The sequence below is a fragment of the Schistocerca cancellata genome, chromosome 10, assembly GCF_023864275.1.
Source record: "Schistocerca cancellata isolate TAMUIC-IGC-003103 chromosome 10, iqSchCanc2.1, whole genome shotgun sequence".
Classification (NCBI taxonomy): Eukaryota; Metazoa; Arthropoda; class Insecta; order Orthoptera; family Acrididae; genus Schistocerca; species Schistocerca cancellata.
The window spans coordinates 162705960-162732473 of NC_064635.1; the positions used below are offsets into that span (position 1 = coordinate 162705960).

Sequence of the window (26514 nt, forward strand, 5' to 3'; positions counted from 1 at the left end):
TGAAGGCTAGCAATGATAAGATTCACTGATGAAATTGCTGTCATCAGTGAAAGTGAAGAAGAATTACAGGATCTGCTGAATGGAATGAACAGTCTAATGAGTACAGAATACGGATTGAGAGTAAGCCAAAGAAAGATGAAAGTCATTAGAAGCAGCAGAAACACGAACAGCCAGAATCAACATCAGGATTGGTGATCATGAAGTAGTAGTAGTTAAGAATTCTGCTACCTAGGCTGCAAAATAACCCATGATGGATGTAGCAAGTGGGACATAAAAAGTAGACTAGAACTGGTGAAAGAGGCATTCATGGACAAGAGAAGTCTTACTAGTATCAAATACAGGCCTTAATTTGAGGAAGAAATTTCTAAGAGTGTATATTTGGAGCACATCATTGTACATAGTGAAACATGGACTGTGAAAAAATCAGAAAAGAAGAGAATCGAAGCATTTGAGATGTGGTGCTACAGAAGAATGTTGAAATTGAGGTGACTGTTAAGGTAAGGAATGAGGAGGTTCTCCAGAGAATGGGTGAGGAAAGGAAGATAATGAAAACATTGACAAGAAGAAGAAAGAGAGTGGTTAGACATCTGTTAAGACATTACAGAATAACTTCCATGGTACTAGAAGGTACTTTGAAGGGTAGAAACTGTAGAGGAAAGCAGAGATTGGAATACATCCAGCAAATAATTGAGGACTTGGATTGCAAGTGCTTCTCTGAGATGAAGACGTAGGCCAGGAGTGGAATTTGTGGCAGGACACATCAAACCAGTCAAGGGACTGATGACGCAAAAAGAAGGGGCTAAAAGAGGACTGCAATATGGTGATTGTGAGGTCTCTGTGATCTTTCAGTTTACTATTCATTCAATTTCTTTTCTTACTGCTTCCTTTTTTGACCATGGTATCGCATATGATGAATGACAAAATGCTGTGTGAGGGCAAACATCTGTTTTATAATCATAATCATTGATAATCCCACGTGGCTTCTCAGACACCTGTGTATGTTGTAAAAGTAATATACATAACACATCTTTTTGTGTCCGAGGTAAGTAGGGAGAATCCTTTACCTTATCTCGTAACATTTGCATGTGTATATGTGTATCTAACAACTGGTCGTTACATTGTTCATTTATAAAAAATAAGTCAGGGTAAAAGAATTGCAAATCTACGTTGCTTTGTTTTGTGTTATGACCTGTTCTTGTTCTAACTAGTTAAAATTAAATCATATATTTGCCCAACTGTAAATAACACTTGCCATTACCCAAATCTATCTTTACTTCACACTGTCAAAAGAAATACATTCCGAGAATGTAATTAACTATTAATTTCCCCACCACAAGAAATGTACATTTGATTATAACCTTGTTAATGGTGGCAGGTTTGCATGTTTATAGTTTCACTCCTCTTGACCTGCCACCCACTGCAGTCAGAATTTTACAGTTTTGAACAGGTAAGTTTGGTATACGCATCTCTTTTTGATCTCGTTAAATAAACTCGTGATATTACATTGGCTGAAACCCTGTAAAAAAAAAAAAAAAAAAAAAAAAAACACGTTTTGTGAATACATACCCCCACGTTCCCTTTCGGTTATCGTCAGCAGGCTTGTTTTATGGTGGTGGCATCGGAATAGCACCATTATTGTCAACCACCTCGACTATATACACTGTGTGCCCTGTGTCATGCCACTTTGTTCTCCTTCCCTAGTTTCTCTACCTTGTCTATGACCAACAGTTATTGGTGTGTACTCGTTATAGTTCACATTATTTGGTCTCGTATGGTCTGTAGTGCCTTCCCAATCATTATGCATGGCTTTTGTTCGGATGTGGTGGGTTCCGGTAGCTTGGTTCATACCCACTGCCGCCTCTCTTTTGGTAACCATTATTTCCCTGCATGGGACAGGTTTTACACCGGGGGCGGTTACAAGGGTAGGAGCCAGAGGGTAGGGAAGGAATTCCTTATACACAAATATTCCACACGTCCAGGGCCTCGCTGCGATGGAGCACTTCCTTTCACGCCGATCACCTGCCACCCTACCTAAAACCTCTTTCCTCATTACCTAAGCCAGCTTCATCCTGACCCACAACTTCTTCACTTTTGAAGGCCAGACATACCAACAATTAAAGGGAACAGCCATGGGTACCAGGATGGCCCCCTCGTATGCCAACCTATTCATGGGTCGCTTAGAGGAAGCCTTCTTGGTTACCCAGGCCTGCCAACCCAAAGTTTGGTACAGATTTATTGATGACATCTTCATGGTCTGGACTCACAGTGAAGAACTCCAGAATTTCCTCTCCAACCTCAACTCCTTTGGTTCCATCAGATTCACCTGGTCCTACTCCAAAACCCATGCCACTTTCCTTGACGTTGACCTCCATCTGTCCAATGGCCAGCTTCACACGTCCATCCACATCAAACCCACCAACAAGCAACAGTACCTCCATTATGACAGCTGCCACCCATTCCACATCAAACGGTCCCTTCCCTACAGCCTAGGTCTTTGTGGCAAATGAATCTGCTCCAGTCCGGAATCCCTGAACCATTACACCAACAACCTGAAAACAGCTTTTGCATCCCGCAACTACCCTCCCGACCTGGTACAAAAGCAAATAACCAGAGCTACTTCCTCATCCCCTCAAACCCAGAACCTCCCACAGAAGAACCACAAAAGTGCCCCACTTGTGACAGGATACTTTCCGGGACTGGATCAGACTCTGAATGTGGCTTTCCAGCAGGGATACGACTTCCTCAAATCCTGCCCTGAAATGAGATCCATCCTTCATGAAATCCTCCCCACTCCACCAAGAGTGTCTTTCCACCGTCCACCTAACCTTCGTAACCTCTTAGTTCATCCCTATGAAATCCCCAAACCACCTTCCCTACCTCTGGCTCCTACCCTTGTAACCGCCTCTGGTGTAAAACCTGTCCCATGCACCCTCCCACCACCACCTACTCCAGTCCTGTAACCCGGAAGGTATACACTATCAAAGGCAGAGCCACGTGTGAAAGCACCCACGTGATTTACCAACTGACCTGCCTACACTGTGAAGCTTTCTATGTAGGAATGACCAGCAACAAACTGTCCATTCGCATGAACGGACACAGGCAGACAGTGTTTGTTGGTAATGAGGATCACCCTGTGGCTAAACATGCCTTGGTGCACGGCCAGCACATCTTGACACAGTGTTACACCGTCCGTGTTATCTGGATACTTCCCACTAACACCAACCTGTCAGAACTCTGGAGATGGGAACTTGCCCTTCAGTATATCCTCTCTTCTTGTTATCCGCCAGGCCTTAATCTCCGCTAATTTCTAATTTCAATTTGCCGCCACTCATACCTCACCTGTGTTTCAACAACATCTTTGCTTCTGTACTTCCGCCTCGACTAACATCTCTGCCCACACTCTTTGCCTTTACAAATGTCTGCTTGTGTTTGTGTATGTGCGGATGGATATGTGTGTGTGTGTGTGTGTGTGTGTGTGTGTGTGTGTGTGTGTGTGTGTATACCTGTCCTTTTTTCCCCCTAAGGTAAGTCTTTCCGCTCCCAGGATTGGAATGACTCCTTACCCTCTCCCTTAAAACCCACATCCTTTCGTCTTTCCCTCTCCTTCCCTCTTTCCTGACGAAGCAACCGTTGGTTGCGAAAGCTTGAATTTTGTGTGTATGTTTGTTTGTGTGTCTATCGACCTGCCAGCGCTTTCGTTTGGTAAGTCACATCATCTTTGTTTTTAGATATATTTTTCCCACGTGGAATGTTTCTATTATATAAATCTCAAATAGTAGGTTGGTTAACAGTTTTTTAGAACAGGAGGCTAACTCAGAAAAAATTTAATTGCAATTGCTTTTTCATTGCTGTCATAAAATGAAGTCCAGTTTTTTTTATTAATATGTTAATATATTTTCTCCATTTGTGTTACATGTTGGCCAGCAGAGATAAATTACATGTCCCCATTCCTTTCTTAGAAAATTCTTCCAATGAAACAAGAAAAAACAATTAACAATAATTAATGTTAAACAAAACAGCATCTACATAGTGTCTTGGAGCCCATCGTATCAACATCTTTGGCCCACACAGTAGGCGTGACAGTGACTGGTCTGCAATAGAGTGGATGAATCCCAGCCAAGTGTGGCATTCTCTTGCTCTGCATGAAATAAGAAAACAATAACAACGACAATCAAATACTAGTGAAATAAAAATTAATTGTGTGAAATAATGGTGCACTTTAAGATACAGAAACAATTTGTAGGTAAATGTGCCTTTAACTGGGATTGTGGGTATAAATACATATGTCAACAATTCTGTGACACTACAACTGACGCTTTCCGTGCCAGTGACCTCAGGTGGTATTTCCATTGTGACCTGTTAACTCAGTGGACGCACGGAGTCCCCTGGCTGTCATCTGCAGGTGTGGCCCCTGCGAGTGCCATATAGGCCATGCGCATAATGCTGGGTTGCTGGTAGAGAGGGTGAACACAGCAACAACTGCCTTAATTTTGGTTAATGATTTGTTTTGTTTCACAGCTTATTATTTCGTTAACTATTCCCCTCTATTCCGAGCCTTTTTACATTCGAGGTAAGGAGGTGGTATAAAAATTCTTATTAACGTTTAAAAACCCTCAAAGTGACGTAGATGATGCTGAGGCATGTAATGTAATGTAAGATTCACGGTGCCGCAGATGTCGGGAAATACCCAAAAGAGGGCAACAAATGTTGAACGTGTGACGTTGCCAGGTGGCATACCTCGCCACACGTGCAGCAGTTGGGAATGTGACATGTTGTAAATGTATATGTTATGAAATTATTGTCCTTGCCATAACCGAGCAAAAACTGTTCTTACTTTGTATTTCTTTCCAGTTATCCCTGTCCCCCTCCAGCTTTATTTAGTAAAGAACATGTAGATGATTTACTGGTTTTGATGCAATCAGAAGCTTATACTTGTTTACTCGTGATGCAGTATAGGTTTTTGTTGTACTGTACTCTGCAATTAACCAGCGGTGACTGCAGAAGCTGTAAATGATTATCATCTCATTGTAAACACATAGTTGTCCACAGCAATGGGAAAAATACTGCTAGCCAGATGTGAGACTAAGAGACCTGAACCCCGCGCACTTAAGTTGTGCACTTAGGCCCGGAGCCACGCAAAAGTGAATACTCGACTTGGGTCGTGATGATCGAGTGAGAGAGACTGATAGGTTCCACCACTGCACATGCGGCAAGGTATGTCGCCTGGTGACGTCACACGCTCGACATTCGCCATCTGGTTAGAGTTATCTAAGTCACTTCTGGGGTTTTTAACCCTACGTTGCTCGTCATCTACATGATTTTCTTTCCATTAACTCCCCATCCATTAGTGTCAGCCATCATTGGCATTGTTTATGAACCATTATTAGTGCTTGGAGGACATTGCTCATCTGCATGAGCACTGGTGCTACAATTTGGAACAAAGTAAATGTATGTTACTTTACTGCTTTCCTACAGTCAATCCAGCTTTCATGTGCGCAATTTTAGGTGTATCGAAACTAATTGCAGGTAATTTGCTTTTCACTTAGAATACTTACCTGCAAAAAGTAAATATTCTCTATACCTTTAGTTTGTGGAATAGATTGCTAAGGCAAAAGAACCTAGGACAAAGTTTAGCAGAGATCTTGATGTACGGCTGGAGTGGTTCCATGCGATGAGTAATGGAGATCCTGACATTGATATTACTGACTCAGATAATGAGAACTGTGTGCATGAAAGTGGTAACAATTCAGTAACAGAAAATGAAGTGTCAGAAAATATTGAATATGAATCGCAGGAAGAAGTAATTCACTAGCATGTATTTCTTTTAGGGAAAGATAGAATATCTAAATGGAGGAAAAGTAAATATCCTATCCATGGCAGAAAAAAGATCTTGTTATATTACTACACCTAAATATGAAGCTCAGACAACAGAGAAATAGATATTACAATGTCATTTTCGGTTGAAAATGTTACACCCATTATTGCAAAATGTATTGATGCTAAATAAATTAATATTTACTTAAATGAAGTTCATGGTAAATTTTCTAGGAAAAGGATTGGTTTTTAATATCCGTTTGGACCTCGGAGACATTCTAGAAAGAGTTTATCAAAGTTGCGAGGTAAGTCAGATGGCAGTGGATTTGAATCGTGCTACTTATGCACGAGTGAAAAATGATTCAGATTGTGCACTTGAGATGTCTGAGGTTAGATAGTATCCCTGATAGAGGTGTTTGTATCAAGAATGACAAGTTGACGGCTATGAGAGAGGTACTGGAGCTGTTTACAAACACTTGCCTAAAATAATTACCACCTGTTGTATACCTTACTGAATATGTGTATTAAGTGTATTATATTTGGATTTAAATAAAACACTTCTAAAATCAGTCATATACACCATTCAAACTGTCCAAATTCACCATTTATGTTGTGGACACATGTCATCTGCGCAAGTAACTGTGTCAGAAATTATCATAGAGAACTGAGGATTAAATGTTAATAAGAATCACACTGTATATAATACTTTAGAGTGCCATAATGTTGAAGTGTTGATTTTTGAAGATGTTCATTCTTTTCTTTATTGTGATTGTTCTAAGTGTGTTATGTGAAGCGAAATATTTTTTCAGGGATAAACTGGCTCCTGTCGATTTACGCCTGTACGGGGACGACGTGCTGTTTTATACATTTTATGCATTTGTCTCCGAAGCACTGCAAATACTGGCTGCTAATGAGCTGTAAGTAATTTACAAATGTGTGCTCTGCTTTTGGTATGGTATGAGAAATAGGTTTTAAGGTGCACTTCATGTTGTATTTGATTTTTTTGTTATGATCTCTGATTGCCTTTGAAACATATTGTCTTGTTGGATCTCATTTTTTGTGGCAGCTATTACCTGTAGTTTGACGACTTCTTGTGTGATGTTTTTTTTTTACATTTTCGCTTGGGAATATTAATGTCTGTATTAAGCATTGTAATGAAAACAGAGTAGTTTCTTAATGATTATCCTAAAACAAAAAGGTGGTGCAGTGGTTAGCACACTGGACTTTCATTTGGGAGGAAAACTGTTCAAACCCGCATTTGGCCATCCTGATTTAGGCTTTCCATATTTCCCTAAATCGCTTCAGGCAAATGCCGGGATGGTTCATTTGAAAGGGCATGGCTGATTCCTTCCCTAACCCAATGGGACTGATGAGCTCACTGTTTGGTCCCTCCCCCATATCAACCAACCAACCTAAAACAAAGTGAATGGTGAAAACTTGTTTTTCTTTTTCCGAATCCTATCATATTAAAAATGTAATAAGATCATTGTGAAATGGTTATTTGTTTAATAAGTGCAATAAAGTAACAATATGATTTTAGTAGTTGCATTAAATGTCATCCATTTCTTAACATTTTTCTACCATTTTTTTATTATTTGTATCCTGCACATACAAAAAAATCACAAGTAGACAAGTCATGTGAACAAGGTGCCTAGGAACCTATGATTATTGTGCAACCTTCTGTTAAATAACTGTGATACAAGACAGTGCCAGGTGAGATATGTCATAGCACATTTAGCTCCATCTCGCTGCAAAAAATCGTACATTATTATATGCTCCTTTAACTGAGAGTACAAGTTCTCAAAAATTTTAAGATAAACATCTGTATCGACATTGGTTTCAAAGAACATTGAACCAAATAAATTGACAGTCAGAGACCACACGTGAAACTCATTATCGTGAAGAGGAATTTGTGAACAGTGTGAGGATTTCTGGTGAACTGGTAGTAATTAGCTTGGCTATTCACATGCCATTAAGTTGAAACTGACCTTCATTACTTGTACAATACAATTGCTGTCCCCTTGCACCACTCCTTTCGCTATAAGCTTGAAGTAATGCCCAAAAACATGAAACGTAAAAAACTTTCAGGTGTGATAACTAAAGTACAGAATGACAAGATATACATTTGACACCTGTCTGTTGTGAAAGCCGTCTGTCATATCTTTTTCGGTAGTTTTTTCAGTGCTTCTGAACCTGAAACTGAAACCTCACATTTACACTCTGAGTAAGAGGCATCATTTTATCAATTTCTGAATGCCACGTTTTGCAGGAAATTTGGAGTTTGGGAATCTTCGTGGAATAATTGCTTAAGTCTTCTTAAATGAGGCAGTATGGATTTAAACTTGAACTCTACACACACCTTCATTCACAAAATATCGTATACTTTACTTGAATGAATGACGAGAAGACATTAAAAGCACCTTCAAGTGAGAGCTGAATCTGTGGCAATTAATTTCCCCATCATGAGACTGGGCAAGTGAGAAACATTAAAATCATGTTCCTCACAGAGCAGAGCTGCTTTTATCTCGGATGTATTGTAGCGCCATCAATGTACCTGTGATAATATGTAATTTTTTGTGGAGGGGCTGACAGAAGTAAGTAGTTAGTTCTCAAGATAGTGTCTTCCTGATTATTTGCATGTGGATTGTCTAGTTTGCAGATTGTTTGTGCATCTGAAAAGCTTGCAATATTTTTCTCCAGTAAACTGGAATAAACAACACTTGGCAATAACTGTCATTTCCATTGTTTAAACGACTGCCATGTGGCAACAGAATACCATTTCCATTGTCACCAGGTAGCCTGTTCTGTGTAAATCGAAAACAAACTCAGTTTTCTGATGTTAATTGATATGCAAGTGTCAATGAAGCAAGTTAAAAGAACATTGTAAAACAGATGATGGAGAAATGAAAGAGATACATGTTGATATTAATATTAATTGAAAGATTTGAGAATGGGGAAACTGCTACAAAACTATAATTCCAGAATGAGATTTTCACTCTGCAGCGGAGTGTGCGCTGATCTGAAACTTCCTGGCAGATTAAAACTGTGTGCTTGACCGAGACTCGAACTTGGGACCTTTGCCTTTCGCGGGCAAGTGCTCTACCATCTGAGCTACCGAAGCACGACTCACGCCCGGTACTCACAGCTTTACTTCTGCCAGTATCTCGTCTCCTACCTTCGAAACTTTACAGAAACTCTCCTGCGAACCTTGCAGTTCTGCACACACTCTGCTGCAGAGTGAAAATCTCATTCTGGAAACCTCCCCCAGGCTGTGGCTAAGCCATGTCTCCGCAATATCCTTTCTTTCAGGAATGCTAGTTCTGCAAGGTTCGCAGGAGAGCTTCTGTAAAGTTTGGAAGGTAGGAGACGAGATACTGGCAGAAGTAAAGCTGTGAGGACCGGCCGTGAGTCGTGCTTCGGTAGCTCAGATGATAGAGCACTTGCCCGTGAAAGGCAAATGTCCCGAGTTCGAGTCTCGGTCGGGCACACAGTTTTAATCTGCCAGGAAGTTTCAAAACTATAATTGCTGATTATGGTATTGGAATGCAGATTGTTCGGTTATGGTACTGGAATGCAGACTGTTTGGCACATTAAAAAGAATTGGTAGAAAATACAGGATTTTGTCAGGAAATGGGATTCTAATTCTGAAGGACTATCTGCAAGAAAAAGCATGAAGAGATCTACATTTGATGAATGAGATACTGTTCTTTTGCAATGACTTAATCAAAAATGATCACAAGGTGTCATTGTTTAAGGTCGATGTGTGCCAAAAAAGCTAAATTTTGAAGCTGAGTTAGAGGGAGAATTTAATGCCTCATCTGGATGACTAACCAGTGTGAAAGATCACAGGACTCACAAACTTACAGTGCAAGTAATTCAAATGTTGCAGCAGCTGATTCCTTCTGGGAAGAGTTCAAGAAATTTGTGCAAGAAAACAATTTCACACCATACCAGATACATAATGCAGACAAAAGTGGTCTGTATTGTAAATGTCTAGCAACCAAAACCACTGCCTTTAAGAGCAAAGTTTGTACTCCTGGATATAAGTCATTTAAGGAATGCATAACAGTTTTTTGCACTACTAATGCTTCTGGGAACCAGAAAGTGAAACTAAAGTGCGCGTCGTTTATGACGGCAGCCGAGTTTAGGTTCGTTCTGCGCATCTAACGTCACAAAACACAGTCAGCCAATGAACAGAGAACGACGTTGCCAGAGCTCGACTGCATTCAGAGCACAGACGAGTGTCTTCAGTTTTAGAAACTTTCAGTCATAAATAAAGTAACTTAATGAAGTCAATATCTTGATAGCAGAATTTCTTTTATAGAAAGTTTGGAAAAAACATTCTTTATACCAATTTCTTCATATATTATTAATTAATTAAACCAAACAAGCAATAAGCCTCCTAATTCAGGCGATAGCAAGGAAAGGTGTTTGTATCATCCTTACTAATTGCTTTTTTGCAATAAAGAACAGCGGTAATGTTTATTTCCTATTGTACTTCGACAAAACGTGAGTAATTCATAGTCATAACAGTGTTTGGCGGTATTTTGCATCCCAGTTTAAAGTCCTCCAGGATCTATATTGAATAATGAGCTGCGTTAGCATAATGGTTAATGTGTTTGGCTGCTAAGCGAAAGGTTCAGAGTTCAATCCTTGTTCTGTGCTTAATATTTTCTTTGTTTAAAAACAATATCGAAATGTCTTAATTCATGAATTTTATTCGTTTGAATGTAATTTTTTGAAATTTCTAGTGGCAACTGAAATCAACCATACGGAAAGTATACGCTATGGACTTTTACCTCTGCAAACTCTTAAAAATTTCGTGCAGTGGTTTACTACATTTAATGCTGCACAATAATTGTGTTGAACATCGAAACAAAATTAAGTCATTTATGGGGGGAAGGTATCAGTCAAGATGATGTGTAAAATTCTAATTTTTGGGCCAAATAGTTTTTGTGAAATCGAATGATAAGTGTGTCAAAGCAGTCGGAACACCAGTGTCTGCACAGGCGAGCAGTGCAGTGATGACAAAATCGCGCACAGTGCGGAATGTGGGGAGCACGTCTCTGTAGCACCGAAAGGGCTAATGTGGCCGTGGTGGCTTTACTTCATAAACTGCGCGCTCCCCCCTAAACGTATGTTTGCTTGGCGCTCGCAGCTGGCAACGGAGCAGTCTCCCGCGTCTGGGCGGGCATGCGCGAACCGCCAAGATAAAAGAATTGAACTATAGTAGTGATTGAAAAATCAATAAAACCTACGTGTTCAAGAACGAGGGTTGGAAATGAAATAGTGCCAACTTTTTATTCACAACCGATACAAAAGAGTTACATGTTTGCACCTGTTACTGTCCTTCAAAGTAGTCACCAGCGTTGTGTAGAACCCATTGACAGCGATGTGGAAGGCGTAGTATACCCTTAGCAGAGCCTGTTCTGTTGATGGTGCAAGTGGACCTGTCTAAAGTTATGGTGATTCTTGTGTACGACTGTGATGGTGTTATCCTAATGCATTACCAGGGTTTATATGACCCGGGACAACCGGAAGAAAATTGGGAAAAACCCGGGACTTTTTTAGAATTCCGGGATTTTTTTCATTTTTGTTCTCAGTCAATTTTTTGTTATTTTGACTGGTAAGAAATAATAATCTAACAAAGGATATTACTGCATCCCGATACAGCAGAATAATACTGCAGTAATAAAACATGAACGAGAGAAAAAAACTAAAATAAAACTTAAGTTGCAAAAGAAATGTGCCATGTACACAACAAAACACAGTGCTCATAGAAGCTTCGGCCAATAGCAAAGTGTGTCAAAGGCTTTAGGAAGACTACGCAATGCTTCATGACAACAAATCGCCTCCGATGAGCGTGACGTCATAACTGTTTACATTAGATTCGTGTGAGCAGTTGCGAGCGGGCCCATTGCATGCGCAGTTGATTCGCGTATGTACCTTCTCCCGCTTCTGGCTACAAAACTGTGGCTATTAGCTGTATAAGCAAGCAGAAAGATGCTACCCGGAAAAATTTTACTGGCGTGCGCAAGTTGCCATATTCGCTGGGAGCAAACTGCGGTATCTGCCCCAGGCAGCAATTTCAGTCAAGCATTAATCGCCTTGCAATACAATGAAGTTATTTTTGTTAGTTTGCTAAAGAATTATGGCTTTATTAATCTTTTTGGCTGAGGTAGTCAATTTATTTGAAATGAAGTCTTTAATTCTACACTGTTGGCTAGTTTCAACTGTTCGCTGCATTTCAAAAGAGCATGTTTTCATCTTACAGCACGTATGGTATTATGCCATAATAAAGAACCAAAAATGAGATAATACAGTACTGCTAGTCCAATAAAATTTACAACCGAATCTGGACATACGAATGGGCACTTTAAGCCGAATTATGCATTTTAGTATGGTTCACGAAATTTCTCTGATGTCTTGGTTCTTTTATCGCACTTAGTTCATTTAAAAAATCAACTATTTGAGGACAACCATTTAGAAAAAATTTTGAGCCCAGATGATCAGCATTTAAGTCCATATTAAAAATTTTACTGGCACATTTGTGTGATGTATCCTAAAGTGTAACACGCGCATAAAAGATCAACGTTATACATGAAAGTTTAGCTTCTCTTGCAGCTTAATAGTCTCTGAGACCAATATTACATGTGAAAGCTCTGCTTTTCTTCAAGCAACACTATGTATATTAATTTACACCATTAACTTTTCCTGTTTGTGTGTACACGCTACTTAACAGTGATAATGTTATTGGCTGAGTACATCGCGTGTCCTAAGCTCTGAATATCCGCTGTATCGTCTGGCGAGATCACGTTACGCAATCTCGATTTCAATGCTTCGGAAAGTAACATGAGGTGTTTGGTCGAATTTGAATTTATATTTTCGTAATACGAAAATAAGCAGCGTACATTATCTTTTTTTCTGAGTTTCGTTTTCTAAAGGGCTGAGAAATTCTATGCCGGTGTATAAAACAATAACCATTCAAATGATTGATAAGTTTTACAGTTCCGAGGAAAAATATGTCACATAACACAGAAAAAGTGTATTTCCACCCGGGAGAAACTGTGTTTTTAACTGGGAAATCCAGGAATTTTTTTTCCTTGTCCACGTATACACCCTGATTACGTTCCTCCACGGCAGACCGTCAATGCACTGTACTACTGCTTGTTTTTGGAGCATCACTTGCGACCAGGTTTGTGAAAGAAGCAGCGACGCTCTGTGCGCAACCCACCCATTATTTTGCACATACAGTGCAAACTGTGGCTGTTCTGTTCGAGCGGTGGGACTGGGCAGTACTGTACCATTCACCATACTCCCCAGACTTAAGTCCTTGTGACTTTGACTTGATTCCGAAGATGAAGGAACCAGTTCGTGACATTCGCTTCAGAACTGTTCAAGAGATTCGACAGGAAGCAGACCGCTCCATTGGAACCATCAACAGAACAGGCTCTGCTAACGGTATACTACCCCTTCCACATCGCTGGCAACGGGTTCTACACAACACTGGTGACTACTTTGAAGGAAAGTAACAGGTGCAAACATGTAACTCTTTTGTGTCGGTTGTGAATAAATAGTTGCGACTACTTAAGTTCCAACCCTCATATATCACAGCTGAGTGTCACCCTATGGATTATTACAACTGAAAAGGAGCATGAATGGATAGTGAAATTTTCAAAAACTGGTTTCACACACATTTTGTACCACAAGTTTGATGATCTCTAGAAGAGAAAGAATTGCCACAGAAGGCTGTTTTATTGCTTAATAATGCTTCTTCACAACCCAATGAGAGGATTCTCATATATGATGATGGTCTCATTATAACCAAGTTTTTACTGCCTAATGTGATGGTCATTATAAAGCCAATGGACCAAGGCATAACGGAGTTGGTAACAACAGCACTACACGGCTTGCCTACTGAGAATGCATGTTAATGAGGATGATTTGGTGGTGCTATGGAAGAAGTTGACAATTCTGGATGCCATATGTAGGATTTCTGAAGTCAAGGGAAGAAAATTCTTCCAGACATAGTAGAAAGTGATTTTCAGGGTTTCAGTAATGAAGAAATAACAACTGCACAATTAATGAATATGGCAACTGGGTTATGGCTTTGAAGATGTCAAAGAGGGTTATGGCTTTGAAGATGTCAAAGAAGAAAACTTGAATGAGTGGCTGAAGATCAGTGCCTGTGAACCTGGCTTCAAGTACACTAGTGATGTTGAAATTGTGGTCACTGCTTCACAACAAAACAAATAAGAGCACAGTGAATAGGAAAATGGAGGTGAAGACATGACCTTGACAGTCACTGTACTGCATTGCAATGTGTGGATACTTTTCTAGCTTATATGCCCAGAGGGGTTTTAGTATAATGTTATTACTGCTACAAGAAAAATTCAAACTGTCGTGCAAAAAACCAGTCAGTTGCTCTCAGAAGCAGTCTAATATCACAGACTATTCTAAGAAATAAACAGGCCTACAGTACCTACTCACAGAACTTGAACAAACTTTCAAACAATGAACACATGTTTGAAAATATATCAATTATTCATTTTTTCTGATTATTTGTACATATTCTCCCCCACATTACCCTGAATAATCAGGAGTATACTGTAGTTTTTAAATATATATGATAGGTATCTTGAGAGACTATTGCCCATGATTGTCAAATTGTTGGTAGACTTTCTGATTACATGTGAATCATTTGTGTGGCAACAAGAATTCATAATTCCACATTTGAGTAATTTTTGGATTTGAAATTTCATTATACCTAGTTTATGAGGGGCAGTCGCTGCACTTGCCTTGGAACATTCATTGATAACATCTGCCACAAGCAGTTACAGGCATTGACGTATGGCAGTTTAGTAGCTGAATTGAGCAGTCAGTGATGCATTAATGAAATGATTTTCTTCCAGTCACAGGAAACCTGAGTATTAGTTTCCATCCAGTATATTGGCAGTTCCTTAAAGAATCGAATTCCCTCATCTAAAACAACTTCAAATGCCTGTTTACTTTACAAATGAGTTAATGCATTGAATATTTGAAGTTTAGCATGTAAGCGAGTAGTAGTTTAGAAAAGGTTTGAAAGTGTGTTTAAAGTTTGTTGTAAGTTGTTAAGTGCTTTCTTTATGAAATACTGAACGAATATAGTCTGGGTTATTTTTAACCAAAGCTAGCTTTTCATCCATCTCATAAATCCTGAACTATGTGTTGTGCTGTTATGTAATTGTGAAGGTACATTAATTGGTACATACGGGTACTGTCTGGGAAAGTGTTGTAAATAGAGTTAGTAGTAAAGAAGAAACAGGTTAAAAGTCATGTGTTACGCAGTAGTTTTATTCCAAGAACAGCAAAAATGTAGTAAGTGATAAACTTTTTCCTTTCACCATTTTCTTAATTTTCTTGCTCTCATTCTGAAATGCGGGATGAATACAGTCAGAGTAATTTGAGACGTACTCATATATGCAGCTTCTTAATGTAATACTTGTCTCACGATGTACTTAGACCTTTAACATACGATTATACCGCTCAACAAGTAAATTATGACAGCATTTCAAATTTTTTGTCACCATATAGTGGACACACCGAGTGGAAAGTAGGCACAACAAAAAGACTGTCAGACAACGAGCTTTCGGCCAATGAGGCCTTCGCCAGAGAGAGAACATACACACACGTGTTCACGCAAACACAGCTCACGCACAAATGAACACAGTTTCTGGCTGCCGAGACTATGTCGTGAGCAGCTGCACGTGATGGGAAATGCAACTGGGTGGTGGGGGTAAGGAGGAAACTGGGGCGGGGAGGGGGGGATAGGAGGGTAGGGATAGGGGTACGGGGATGGTAAAGTGCTGTTTGTGGGAGCATACAGGGACAAGCTGAAGGGAGGGTAGGGCAGCTAGGTGCAATTAGGAGGTTAGATTGAGGACAGGGGTGGAGTTTGCAGAAAAGGAGAGGGGGTAAAAAGACATTGGTAGAATAGAGGACTGTCTAGTTCAGGGATGGGAACACGGAAGGGGCTAGAAGGTAAGGACAAAGACTAAGGAAAGTTGAGGCCAGGAGGGTTACAGGAACTAAGGTATATTGCAGGGAAAGTTCCCACCTGCAAAATTCAGAAAAGCTGGTGTCAGTGGGAAGGATCCTGTTGACACAAGCTGTGAAGCAGTCATCGAACTGAAGAACAGTGTGTCGGGTAGCGTGTTCAGCAACGAGGTGATCCACCTGTTTGTCGACCACAGGTTGTCGGTGGTTGTTCGTGTGGACAGACAGCTTATCAGTTGTCATGTCTGCGTAGAATGCAGCACAGTGGTTGCAGCTTAGCTTGATTGATTGATTGATTTCTTTATTAATCCATGTAACGATTTACATTGTGTGGATTTCGTCAGCAAAAATCATATACAATACAATATACCTACAATATACCTAAAAACAAAGGTGATGTGACTTACCAAATGAAAGTGCTGGCAGGTCGACAGACACACAAACGAACACAAACATACACACAAAATTCAAGCTTTCACAACAAACTGTTGCCTCATCAGGAAAGAGGGAAGGAGAGGGAAAGACGAAAGGATGTGGGTTTTAAGGGAGAGGGTAAGGAGTCATTCCAGTCCCGGGAGCGGAAAGACTTACCTTAGGGGGAAAAAAGGACGGGTATACACTCGCGCGCGCACACACACACACACACACACACACAGACACAAGCAGACTTAAATATGTCTGCTTGTGTCTGTATATGTGTGGATGGATGTGTGTGTGTGTGTGTGTGTGTGTGTGTGTGTGTGTGTGTATACCCGTCCTTTTTTCCCCCTAAGGTAAGTCTTTCCACTCCTGGGACTGGAATGACTCCTTACCCTCTCCCTTGAAACCCACATCCTTTCGTCTTTCCCTCTCCTTCCCTCTTTCCTGATGAGGCAACAGTTTGTTGCGAAAGCTTGAATTTTGTGTGTATGTTTGTATTCGTTTGTCTGTCTGTCGACCTGCCAGCACTTTCATTTGGTAAGTCACATCATCTTTGTTTTTAGGTATATTTTTCCTTCGTGGAATGTTTCCTTCTATTATAACAATATACCTACAATTATACACATAAAATTAGTATTTACACACATTTTTGAGGTATCTTAAATTAGTTTTATATCCTTGTGTAATTTGTAATTTTCTTATAGTACTATACAATTTTGGATTTCATATTATAATTATTTCCTCATGTATTACAATGCAGGCTACTATAATTACACTACATGTTTTAATTCAGATAGTCCATTACTGCGTAATAACTTTTATTTAATAAAAAAAATTTTAGTTTTGTTTTGAACTGTCCGATTGTGTCAATATCTATTATTTTTTGGGGTAATTTATTATATAATTTAACGGCATTGTACAGATCACATGATTGGTTTCACAATTAGACCTGCCTTTGATGGGCTAGGTGATGCTTGTAACTGGACTGGAATAGGTGGTGGTGGGAGGATGTACACACTGTTCTTTAATTCAGTGACTGCTTCACAGCCTGTCATCAGGATCCTTCCCACCAACACCAGCTTTTCTGAATTACGCAGGTGGGAACTCTTCCTACAGTGTGTCCTACGTTCCCGTAACCCTGCTGGCCTCGACCTACATTAGTCCAGCCCCTTCCCTGATCCCATTCCAGTGCTACACAGTCTTCTATTCCACCAATGCACCTAGTCTTTTTACCTCTCTCCTTTTCTGCTGTCCCCACCTCCCCCCTGCCCTCCGTCTAACCTCCCAACTGCACGTACTGCCATAACCTCTCTGCATGTCTGTGTAGGCTTTCACAAGCAGCACTGTACCATCCCCCTACCCCTACCCTGCTGTCCCTTCCCTTCCCCATCCCAACCTCATCCATACCCCCACCCCCAATTGTCTCACCCATCATGTGCAGCTGCTCGCAGTGTGGCCTCTGCAGCTAGAGACTGTGTTAGTGTGTGTGTGTGTGTGTGTGTGTGTGTGTGTGTGTGTGTGTGTGTGTGTGTGTGAGAGAGAGAGAGAGAGAGAGAGAGAGAGTGCGCGCGTGCGCGTGCGCTCATTTTCTGACAGTCTTTTCTTTGTGCCTATCTACCACTTAGCATCTCCATTGTATGGTGAATATCAGCTATCCTTTTCATAATATTGTTTGCTGAGGCAAATAAACATTAGCACGTAGGACATAAGATAACAGTGTACAGATGGCTCATTGTCATCTTTAGGTATCACTGGTCTAAGATTTGTATTATCAGCACGCTATCTTATCTCACTTCACTCATACAAATATAGATACAACCTTTTCATATTCATGAGTTTTGCTAATTCACAACCAAACTGTCACTTTCTGATCTAGACTCAGGGTGTATACGACCCGGGACAACCGGGAGATCCGGGAAAAACCCAGGAATTTTTTCATCCGGGAGAAAACCGGGAAAAACCTGGGAATTTTGTAGAATTCCGGGAATATTTCATTGTTTTAGTTTTCAGTTAAATTTTTGTGATTTTGACTGGTAAGAACCAATAGTCTAACAAAGGATATTACTGTATCCCACATCTGCAGGATAATACTGCAGCAACAAAACATTAACAAGAGCAGGAAAAAACAAAAATAAAACTTAAGTCGCAAAGGAAATTCGCCATATACAACAACAAAACATAGTGCTCATACAAGCGTCTGCCAACAGCAAAGTGTGTCAAAGGCTTTAGAAAGACTATGCAATGATTCATAACGACAAATTGCCTCCGATGAGCGTGACGTGACAGCTGTTGACATCAGGTTCGTTTGAGCTGTTGCAGGTGGGCTCTTGTGCATTCACAGTTGAGTCGCGTATGGGTGGTACCTTCACCTGCTTCTGGCTATGGATGTGTGGGTGGGCGACACTATCTAGTATTGCCACGGTTCGGAAATATAGTGGATCTGGGGCTGATGCACAGAGCAGTCTGAGTTCTTGTGCGGAGGTGGGTAGTCTCCATGTGATCGGTGTTTACGTTTAGTGATTTTGCTGTTTCCTCTTCATTTATTACTCTCACATCAAATGAAAACAAAATGGATTTCTCTGGCCGGGAGCTATCAAATGAATTAAAATACGTTCGCATAATTACGGAAGGCTAAAATATGTTGTTATTTTTAGATTTTATTTCCACCTTTCTGACAGTCAAGCCTTAATCACCCTGCAGAACAATGAAGTTATTTTTGTCGCTTTGCTAAAGAGATTTGACTTTTATTAATCTTTTGCACTGAGGCAGTCAATTTATTTGAAACTAAGTGTTTAATTTCACACTGTTGGCAAGTTTCAACTGTTTGCTGCATTTCAAGTGCACGTTTTCCATCTTCTAGCTTGCATGGCATTATGCGATAATAAAGAACCAAACATGAGATAAAACAGTACTGGTACTCAAGACAATTTATATCCGAATCTGGACATACGAATGTGCACTTTAAGCCCAATTATGCATTTTAGTATGGTTCACGAAATTCCGATGAACTTGAAGTGTCCTCTGATGCCTTGTTTCTTTTGTGACATAGTGATAGATCTTTTAATGTTTTACACGTACGAACATACGGGCTTCCTGTGTCATCGTAGCTGCGCAAGAGCGATGACGCCTGTTATCTGGCGCTCTGTGGCCACTGCTGAAACGAATCAGTCTCTAACAGGTCACGGGAAAAACATTGTGGATGGTGGTTTGAAAAGCGTTCCTTTCAAAGTAAATTTCCTTTTACACAAGATGAACTATATGCGAGAATGTATGATGAATTTCTTAAATCACAGAGCGTTTGACTCTCAATTAAAAATCAGCTCTTTGAGGACAACCATCTAGAAGAATTTCGAGCCCAGAAGATCAGACATTTACGTCGTTATGAAAAATTTTACTGGCACATTTGTGTGATATATCTTAAAGTGTAACATGCGCAAAAAAGATTAACATTATATGCGGAAGCTTAGCTTCTCTTACAGCTTATTAATCGCCGAGACTACGATTATATATGAAACCTCTGTTTTTCTTGTAGCAACACTATGTGTATTAATTTGAACCATCAACTTTTCTTATTTGTGTGTTCGCGCTACTTAAGAGTGATCTTGCTATTGGCTGACTACATCAAGTGTCCTATGCTGTCATCCGCTGGCAAGATCACATGACCTGAGCTATGACTGGCTTACTAAAGCGCGTCGCAATCTCGATTTCAATGCCTTGGAAAGTAACATGCGGTGTTTGGTGGAATTCGAATTTATATCTTTGTAACACGAAAATATGCAGCGTACATATTGCTGCTGCACATCAAAGATCTTTCCAAAACGTGTCCCCCCCCCCCCCCCCCCCCTCGAGTTTCATTTTCTAAAGTGCCATAAACATTCAAATGACTGATAAGTTTTACAGTGCCAAGGAAAAGTATACTCTCACATAACATGGGGAAAAATGTATTTTCACCCGGGAGAAAGTGTATTTTCAACTGAGAAATCCGGGAAAAATCTGGGATTTTTTTTTCCTTGTCCATGTATACACCCTGAGACTAGACCTGAACAAAACCTTGGAGTAATCTCTCGGCACAGATGAGATTCATAAGTTTGGATGAGTTCGTCAATTATATTGCTAATATTTGCAACCATTCTTCCTTAGATGAATATATTTCAAGTCATTAATAGTTTTTGCAACACAGTAAGTACAAGAAGACTGTCTAATAAGTACACTGGATAAGAAATTAGCCACCATCAGGAGACTTCACACCAGTAGTGTGTGACACCTTCTCTACACTTCATAGAAGCCTCTGTTCAGCAAGTAAGAGAGTCCGCAAATTTCTCGAGGTGTGCACTATCTAGCTGAAGCCACTCATTGATGGTAAGACCCCAAAAAGGTACAAAATTGTGGGGATGTCGATTGTCGTGTTTGACCCACTGTTCTATATAGTGTCAGAAATTTTTGTGCAGGATCAGTTGATTTTACGGGCCAGTCAAGATATGGTAGGGTGCCTAATTGTCGATCAAACTGGAACGTACGTGTAAGATACTGCTGTCATCATCTTGGAAGGTGGTAACATTGGCAGCATTCTTGTTGTGAAGATACAGAGGAAAGGGCAATACTCGGTCACTGGGAATGCTGAAGTAAACATCCCAGTTTTAATTGTAAGTAATTTGAACAAGTGGGCCCGAATGACGGTGCAAAAAACACAACCTCGATGTCGCAGAACCACTTCCAGCGTTAAGTACACCCTGCACACAGTGCAGATTTAACACCTCATTGTGCCGTCGTTGGATTCAAAATCTCGATGGCAGTATATGCCACCAGTTTGCTGCTGTCCAGTTTCTGTGTTGTTTGGTCTGTCAAAAGACTTGCCATTCTCTGTGCTGCAGTGAGCAGTGCATTTTGCAAGGTACCTGACTGCAGGTATCCATTGCATGCATTTCTCTTCTTAGTGTTCACCCATAATCTGGTGGAAATGGGCTTGTGTTCACAAGCAGTGGCAATTTGTGCAGATTTGTAAACTGTTGTCACTGACAAGGCATGAGACTCGACCTCAGGTCCCTGCCAGTTAAGATCCTTTCACAGACACTTCTGTGGAACTTGTCACATGGCTACAAGTGTTGTACTATTCCTTGTAGGCACATTGGACAGTCTGCATCAATACACTGACGAATTGAACAACTTCGTTTACTGTGTTGTACGGTCAAATCGAACCACTATAGGAGAAGAAAGTATTACCTATCCAAAGATACTAATTGACACTTTGCTGTAGCCAAATTGTTGGGTATATCAAATTCAAACATCTACATTCAGTAATTTCTGCATGGTAGAGGCCTGTAGCATAATATAGGTCACAGTATGATATTTTAAATGGCAGTTGATTCGTGGTAGGTCTTAGAGTTTATTATTCTTTCACACTATAAGCTTATTTCAGTCTTATTGCCATTTTATAGTACAACCTGCAATTATGATATATGGTATAGATGTTGTCACCCAGATGGTAGTTTACATTTAATATGCACAAAGGTGTATTTATGTTAAGTTGTTCATAGCGTATCTACAGACTGCACCTGTGCCTGGTCACTATTTTCTTGCTGCTTTGTATTATGAACAATTGTGTAGTTTTCACAAGGTATGACAGTTGGCTCTACTTTGACAGCTTATTAACTTGATCCAAGTTTACTTACGTTAAGTTATTGTAACATACTTACATACTGGATATGTATATGGTGGTAATTTTCTTGCTGTCTTACGTTGTGAATAATTTCCGATTTTTTTGTATGATTTGACAGCTGGTTCTATATTGACAGCTTTATAGCTACATATGGTCAAATCTTACAAAAATATGTAAAAGCAGCTAACCGAAATTTACTGTGCATTGAAATTTATATTCAGTTCTTTCATATTCTTGGAAGCTATAGTAAAGTAAATCTACCACAGTAGTGTCAGATTACCTCAAAACATAAAACCCTTGATAGCTAAACTTCTATGAAACTATTTGGGATGTATGCGTATGACAGCAGATCATTACTCAGGGATAGAAGAGGCATAGTCATAGAAGGGACACGTGCATGCACGCACACACACACAAGCATCCCCATCACCTCACTGTCCCTACTCCGACCCATTTTTGTCATCACTACTGGATGCTTTCCTCAACTCCTTTTCACCACTTCTCTAATGGCGTTCCCTTCAGTCTCTTGCTCTACATCTTCATATTGTGCATATTACTAGACATCTTCTTCTCATCCATTCTGTTAACATGCCCATACCATTTTAATATTTGTTTCTCAATCTTATCTCACCAGTGTTTCTTGTTTGTTACACCTACCCAGCTTCTCGGAAACTTCATTTCACTTGGTTGCACCTCACTTTGTTTCTTTTCCTCAGAACCCAGTTTCCTCCAGTGTACAAGGCAACTGGTATATAATATGTTTAGTACATCACCTTTTTAACGTTTCTGGGGGACTTTGTTGTTCGGTAACATTCCTCTCACACTTCTCGTGAGATTAAAGCTATCAGCTTGCCTAGCATGTTTGGTGATTTCTCTGTCGTATCTTCCATTTTTATATTTTATACTCCCCAGGTTTTGGAACTTTCCATCATTTTCTGCTGCTTCCCACTAAGTGTCAGGCATCCTATACATCTGTCATTTTTCCTTGTTGTGCCCCCTCATCCAGCAGTTCTTTACATTAAATGTCAGGCCATTATCTTAAACAACTTCTGTACCTCGTCCTCATTGATCGCCCACACCATCAAATCTTAAATAAAGGAGAGTGCTCGATTCTCCAGGCATTCCAGTAAATAAACACAGAAGTCCTCATAGTGTCTGTGGAAGCACATATTCAATGTATCTCTGAACTTGGCAGCATCTATTGTTCACATTTCTCCTTAGAACACAAATTTGTCTGGGTTAAGTACTAGACCTCCATTTCCCAATCTTCTAATATCAGTATTGTAAAATTGTGGATGGAGATAGTTCAGTAAGGGAATGTAGTAATACTTAATAGTTAATTGTCTTTTTTATTTTATTTATGTATTTATTTATTTTGTCTTAAGCATATTGTGATTTAGTCAGTTTTTACGGTAGACCTTTACACTTTCATTTACAATACATCATCAGTGGTTCTTCTGTAAATATAAAATTCATAAATCGTTTCTAATTTTTTCTGTTTATAGATTAATTACATTATCCTTTCTAAATTTGATATACTGTGTTAATTATGCCTTTCTGCATATTCTGAAGCCAATATACTTTTTTCCTCGTGTTGTTAGAAAAGGTTGAACTAAAACAGGGAACTTCATTGCTCATTAACGCAACTTGATTTTTCTTTTTTTCCTTTTTCTGCACTTGTAACCTTTACACCTCATTTCATTTTTGTAAGAGTTACATGAAGACAGTTACATCTTCCTTTGCACACTGTGCAGTTCTTTAGTGGATACAGGAGCAAGGAACAGATGCTGTTCGTGAACAGAGTGTTCAGATACTAGTTTATTCGACATATAATATCGTGTAGTAAAAATAATACTTAACTTTGTCGTCGAATTTGCAGTGTCAGTTGCTAACAGTTGATCTGATTGTAGAAATATATACAGATACAAGAGATTTATAAATCTGTCACAATTCGGCACAATGCCTATTCGGAAGATGTTGAGCCCTGGCCACTATGAAAATCTATAAATGTTACTCAGCTGGCAAACACACAAAACGGGCTCAGTGCACAAATGTTTGAATGTAAGAACACTCACCACCGTAGCTCGAGAGGGCGGGACACTCGCATATTGTAGGCAGCAGCGTAACCGTTCACGGCAGGATCCTCGAGCTGTGGCGGCGGATGTAGGAAACACGACAGCGTAACTGGCAGCGCAGGTGTCGGAAAGTGCCACGGAGATTAATTGTACGAAATTTTACAGAAGTGAAGTGCAAATAATGCGAAAGCAGCAAAACAAAAAGTCTGTTTCTAAAAGCGAAAACGTTGTGACGGTCGAATGTCGATTTGTTAGGAAAAAGGTTTTTAATCTATAAATGGAAAAATGTAGAAACATACTATGTTATTATATTTACAGAACTACGAATGATGACACTTCGTAAATACAATACGAGACTACACTTTTGCGGATAGGGGAAACGAACGCCGGATTATCGATTGGCGGAATTGTGTGTGCAGTTACCTGAGAGGCTGGCGGTTCCACATACAGCGACGAGTGTGGCTGCGGCAGACTTCCCGCAGCTGGGCGATATTCGAGCCGTGGTCGTGGCAGGTGGTGGAGCGCGACCTGGACGTGGACGTGTCACTGCTGGAGGGGCGGCCCTTCCCTCCCAAGTCGTACTGCGCCCGCAGTTCGGCCTCCGAACCCGAGCGGGAGGTGCCGGGGGTCGGGGCGGTGCCGGGGCGCGTCCGGCCCGGCGTCCCCCGTGCGCCGTTCCCGCAGCACTGCCACAGACAGGGGGCGCAGGCCACCCGCCACCACCACTGCCACCGGACGCAGTTGGAGCGGCGGCAGGGCGAGTGCCCAGAGGACGGGCACCGGGAGGCGCACCTCGAGCTCGAACTATTCCGCGAGCGGCCGCAGCCGCAGCACCGGCACGAGTCGCAGCAGGATCTGCGGCAGCGTCGGCAGCTCGAGTTGCAGCAGCAGCAGCAGCAGCAGCAGCAGCGCTGGCAGCACGAACTGCAGCAGCAGAGGCAGCTGGAACAGCAGCAGCACCACCACCACCACCACCATCACCCTCAGGGCCATAGCCGACAGCTGTGCAACCACCACAGCTACCAGCAGCAGCAGCAGAATCTCCACTTCCATCAGACGCTTCAGCTGCAGCTGCAGCAACACAACCAGAACCAGCAGCAGGCGGTGCTCCCGAGTGACTACCACCACCCCCAAGCTGTGCACCGCCAGCTGCATGTGCAGTATCACCAGTTCGGTGGCAATGTAGTAGTGGGCCTGCCGCCGGTACACCACGGTGTCGCCGTGGCGGATGCCGCGGCAGACGGTCGGACGTCGGTCGTGGCGGCGGCGGCAGTACCTCCCGACTGCCGTGTCACGATATGAGTGCCCGGCTGCAATTCTGCACGCTCCTGTCTGCCGGTGGCTGAATAATTGCCGCATTTCTGACTGTACGCTTGAGCTGTGGAAGATTCTCGTTTGTTATAGTGCCTCGTGGATAGATAACGAATATGTTTGTTCGGATGGCCACCTTCTGTGGTGGGGTATATATCTCAATTATTATTCCTTTTTTCTGTCTTAAGTGATCTGCAATTTATAATGTTCTGCAATGTACGTGTTTGCTTTTATTTACAGAGCATCATTAATGGGGGTTCTGTAAATATACTGTAAGTCGGACTTTCACATTTTGCCATTTATAGACTAAAAATAGTTTTTCCCTGTGAGATGCTGTATAGTATACTTACAGTGTTTGTTACTCCTCTCAACTCATTCCAAAGTCTACTGGTTTTTCCCATGCCATCAGCAGAGGCTGAAGGGGGGTGAGGGGGAGGGGGGGGAGGGAGACCTTGGTTTGACTTTCACCCACCCCAATTTTTCAGCTTTTAGGAACTCACTTTTTCTTTTGATGTATTTGCATTTTGCGCACTGCCTAAAACATCCTGCTACTGATGTGTACACTACATTTTACAAAAGTAAGTGTAGTGTAAAAACTACAAATGTAGCAAAAGAATGAGCAGGTTTCTAAAAGCCGTAAAATTGTGATAGTGGAAGTGCACTGAATATATTCCCCGCCCCCCCCCCCAGCCTTTGGTAACAACAAGAGGAGGAGCATGTTGACCTGAGAATACGTAAAAAGAATTACTTAACACTGTTTGCCAGATACATAAGGAAAAATGTTTTTAATCTATAAACAGAAAAATTTAGAACTATTTTACATTTACAGTACCCACACTTATGCTTTGTAAATAAAAGTGAAATGCTTCTGATGTATGAATCTATGAAACTGCTGTACACTTAAGACATAAAAAGCAAATAATAACTGAGGTAAGTAATTGCTACGTATTACATTCCCTTACTGAACTATCTCCGTCTACTTTCTCTGTAGTTCCTTTAGGAGAATTATCTCATCGATGCCTCGTGTGGAGGTTGTAGGCAAATAGGTGACTGACCTAGTAAATATATAGCCAAAATGTGAAAATGCTCAAAAAACACTTTCTCTAGTGATTACATTAACCAAATGCGCACACAAAAGCAATAGTGTGAAGAGGAACGTAAGTGGACTGGGGTGTGACACCAGGGTGTTTTGTTGTCCTGTTG

The 26514-nt window shown here is 40.8% G+C and overlaps 1 protein-coding gene across 1 annotated transcript in view; it reads left to right on the forward strand.

Annotated features, from left to right (window-relative positions):
- LOC126106218 (uncharacterized) overlaps positions 1-25302 on the forward strand; it is an 81314-nt gene extending 56012 nt beyond the window's left edge. Inside the window, exons 5-6 of the mRNA XM_049912448.1 lie at positions 6624-6731; positions 24420-25302. Of these exons, the coding sequence (XP_049768405.1) occupies positions 6624-6731; positions 24420-25302 (991 nt within the window). The remainder of the gene's footprint in view (positions 1-6623; positions 6732-24419) is intronic.
- Positions 25303-26514: the final 1212 nt, after the last annotated feature.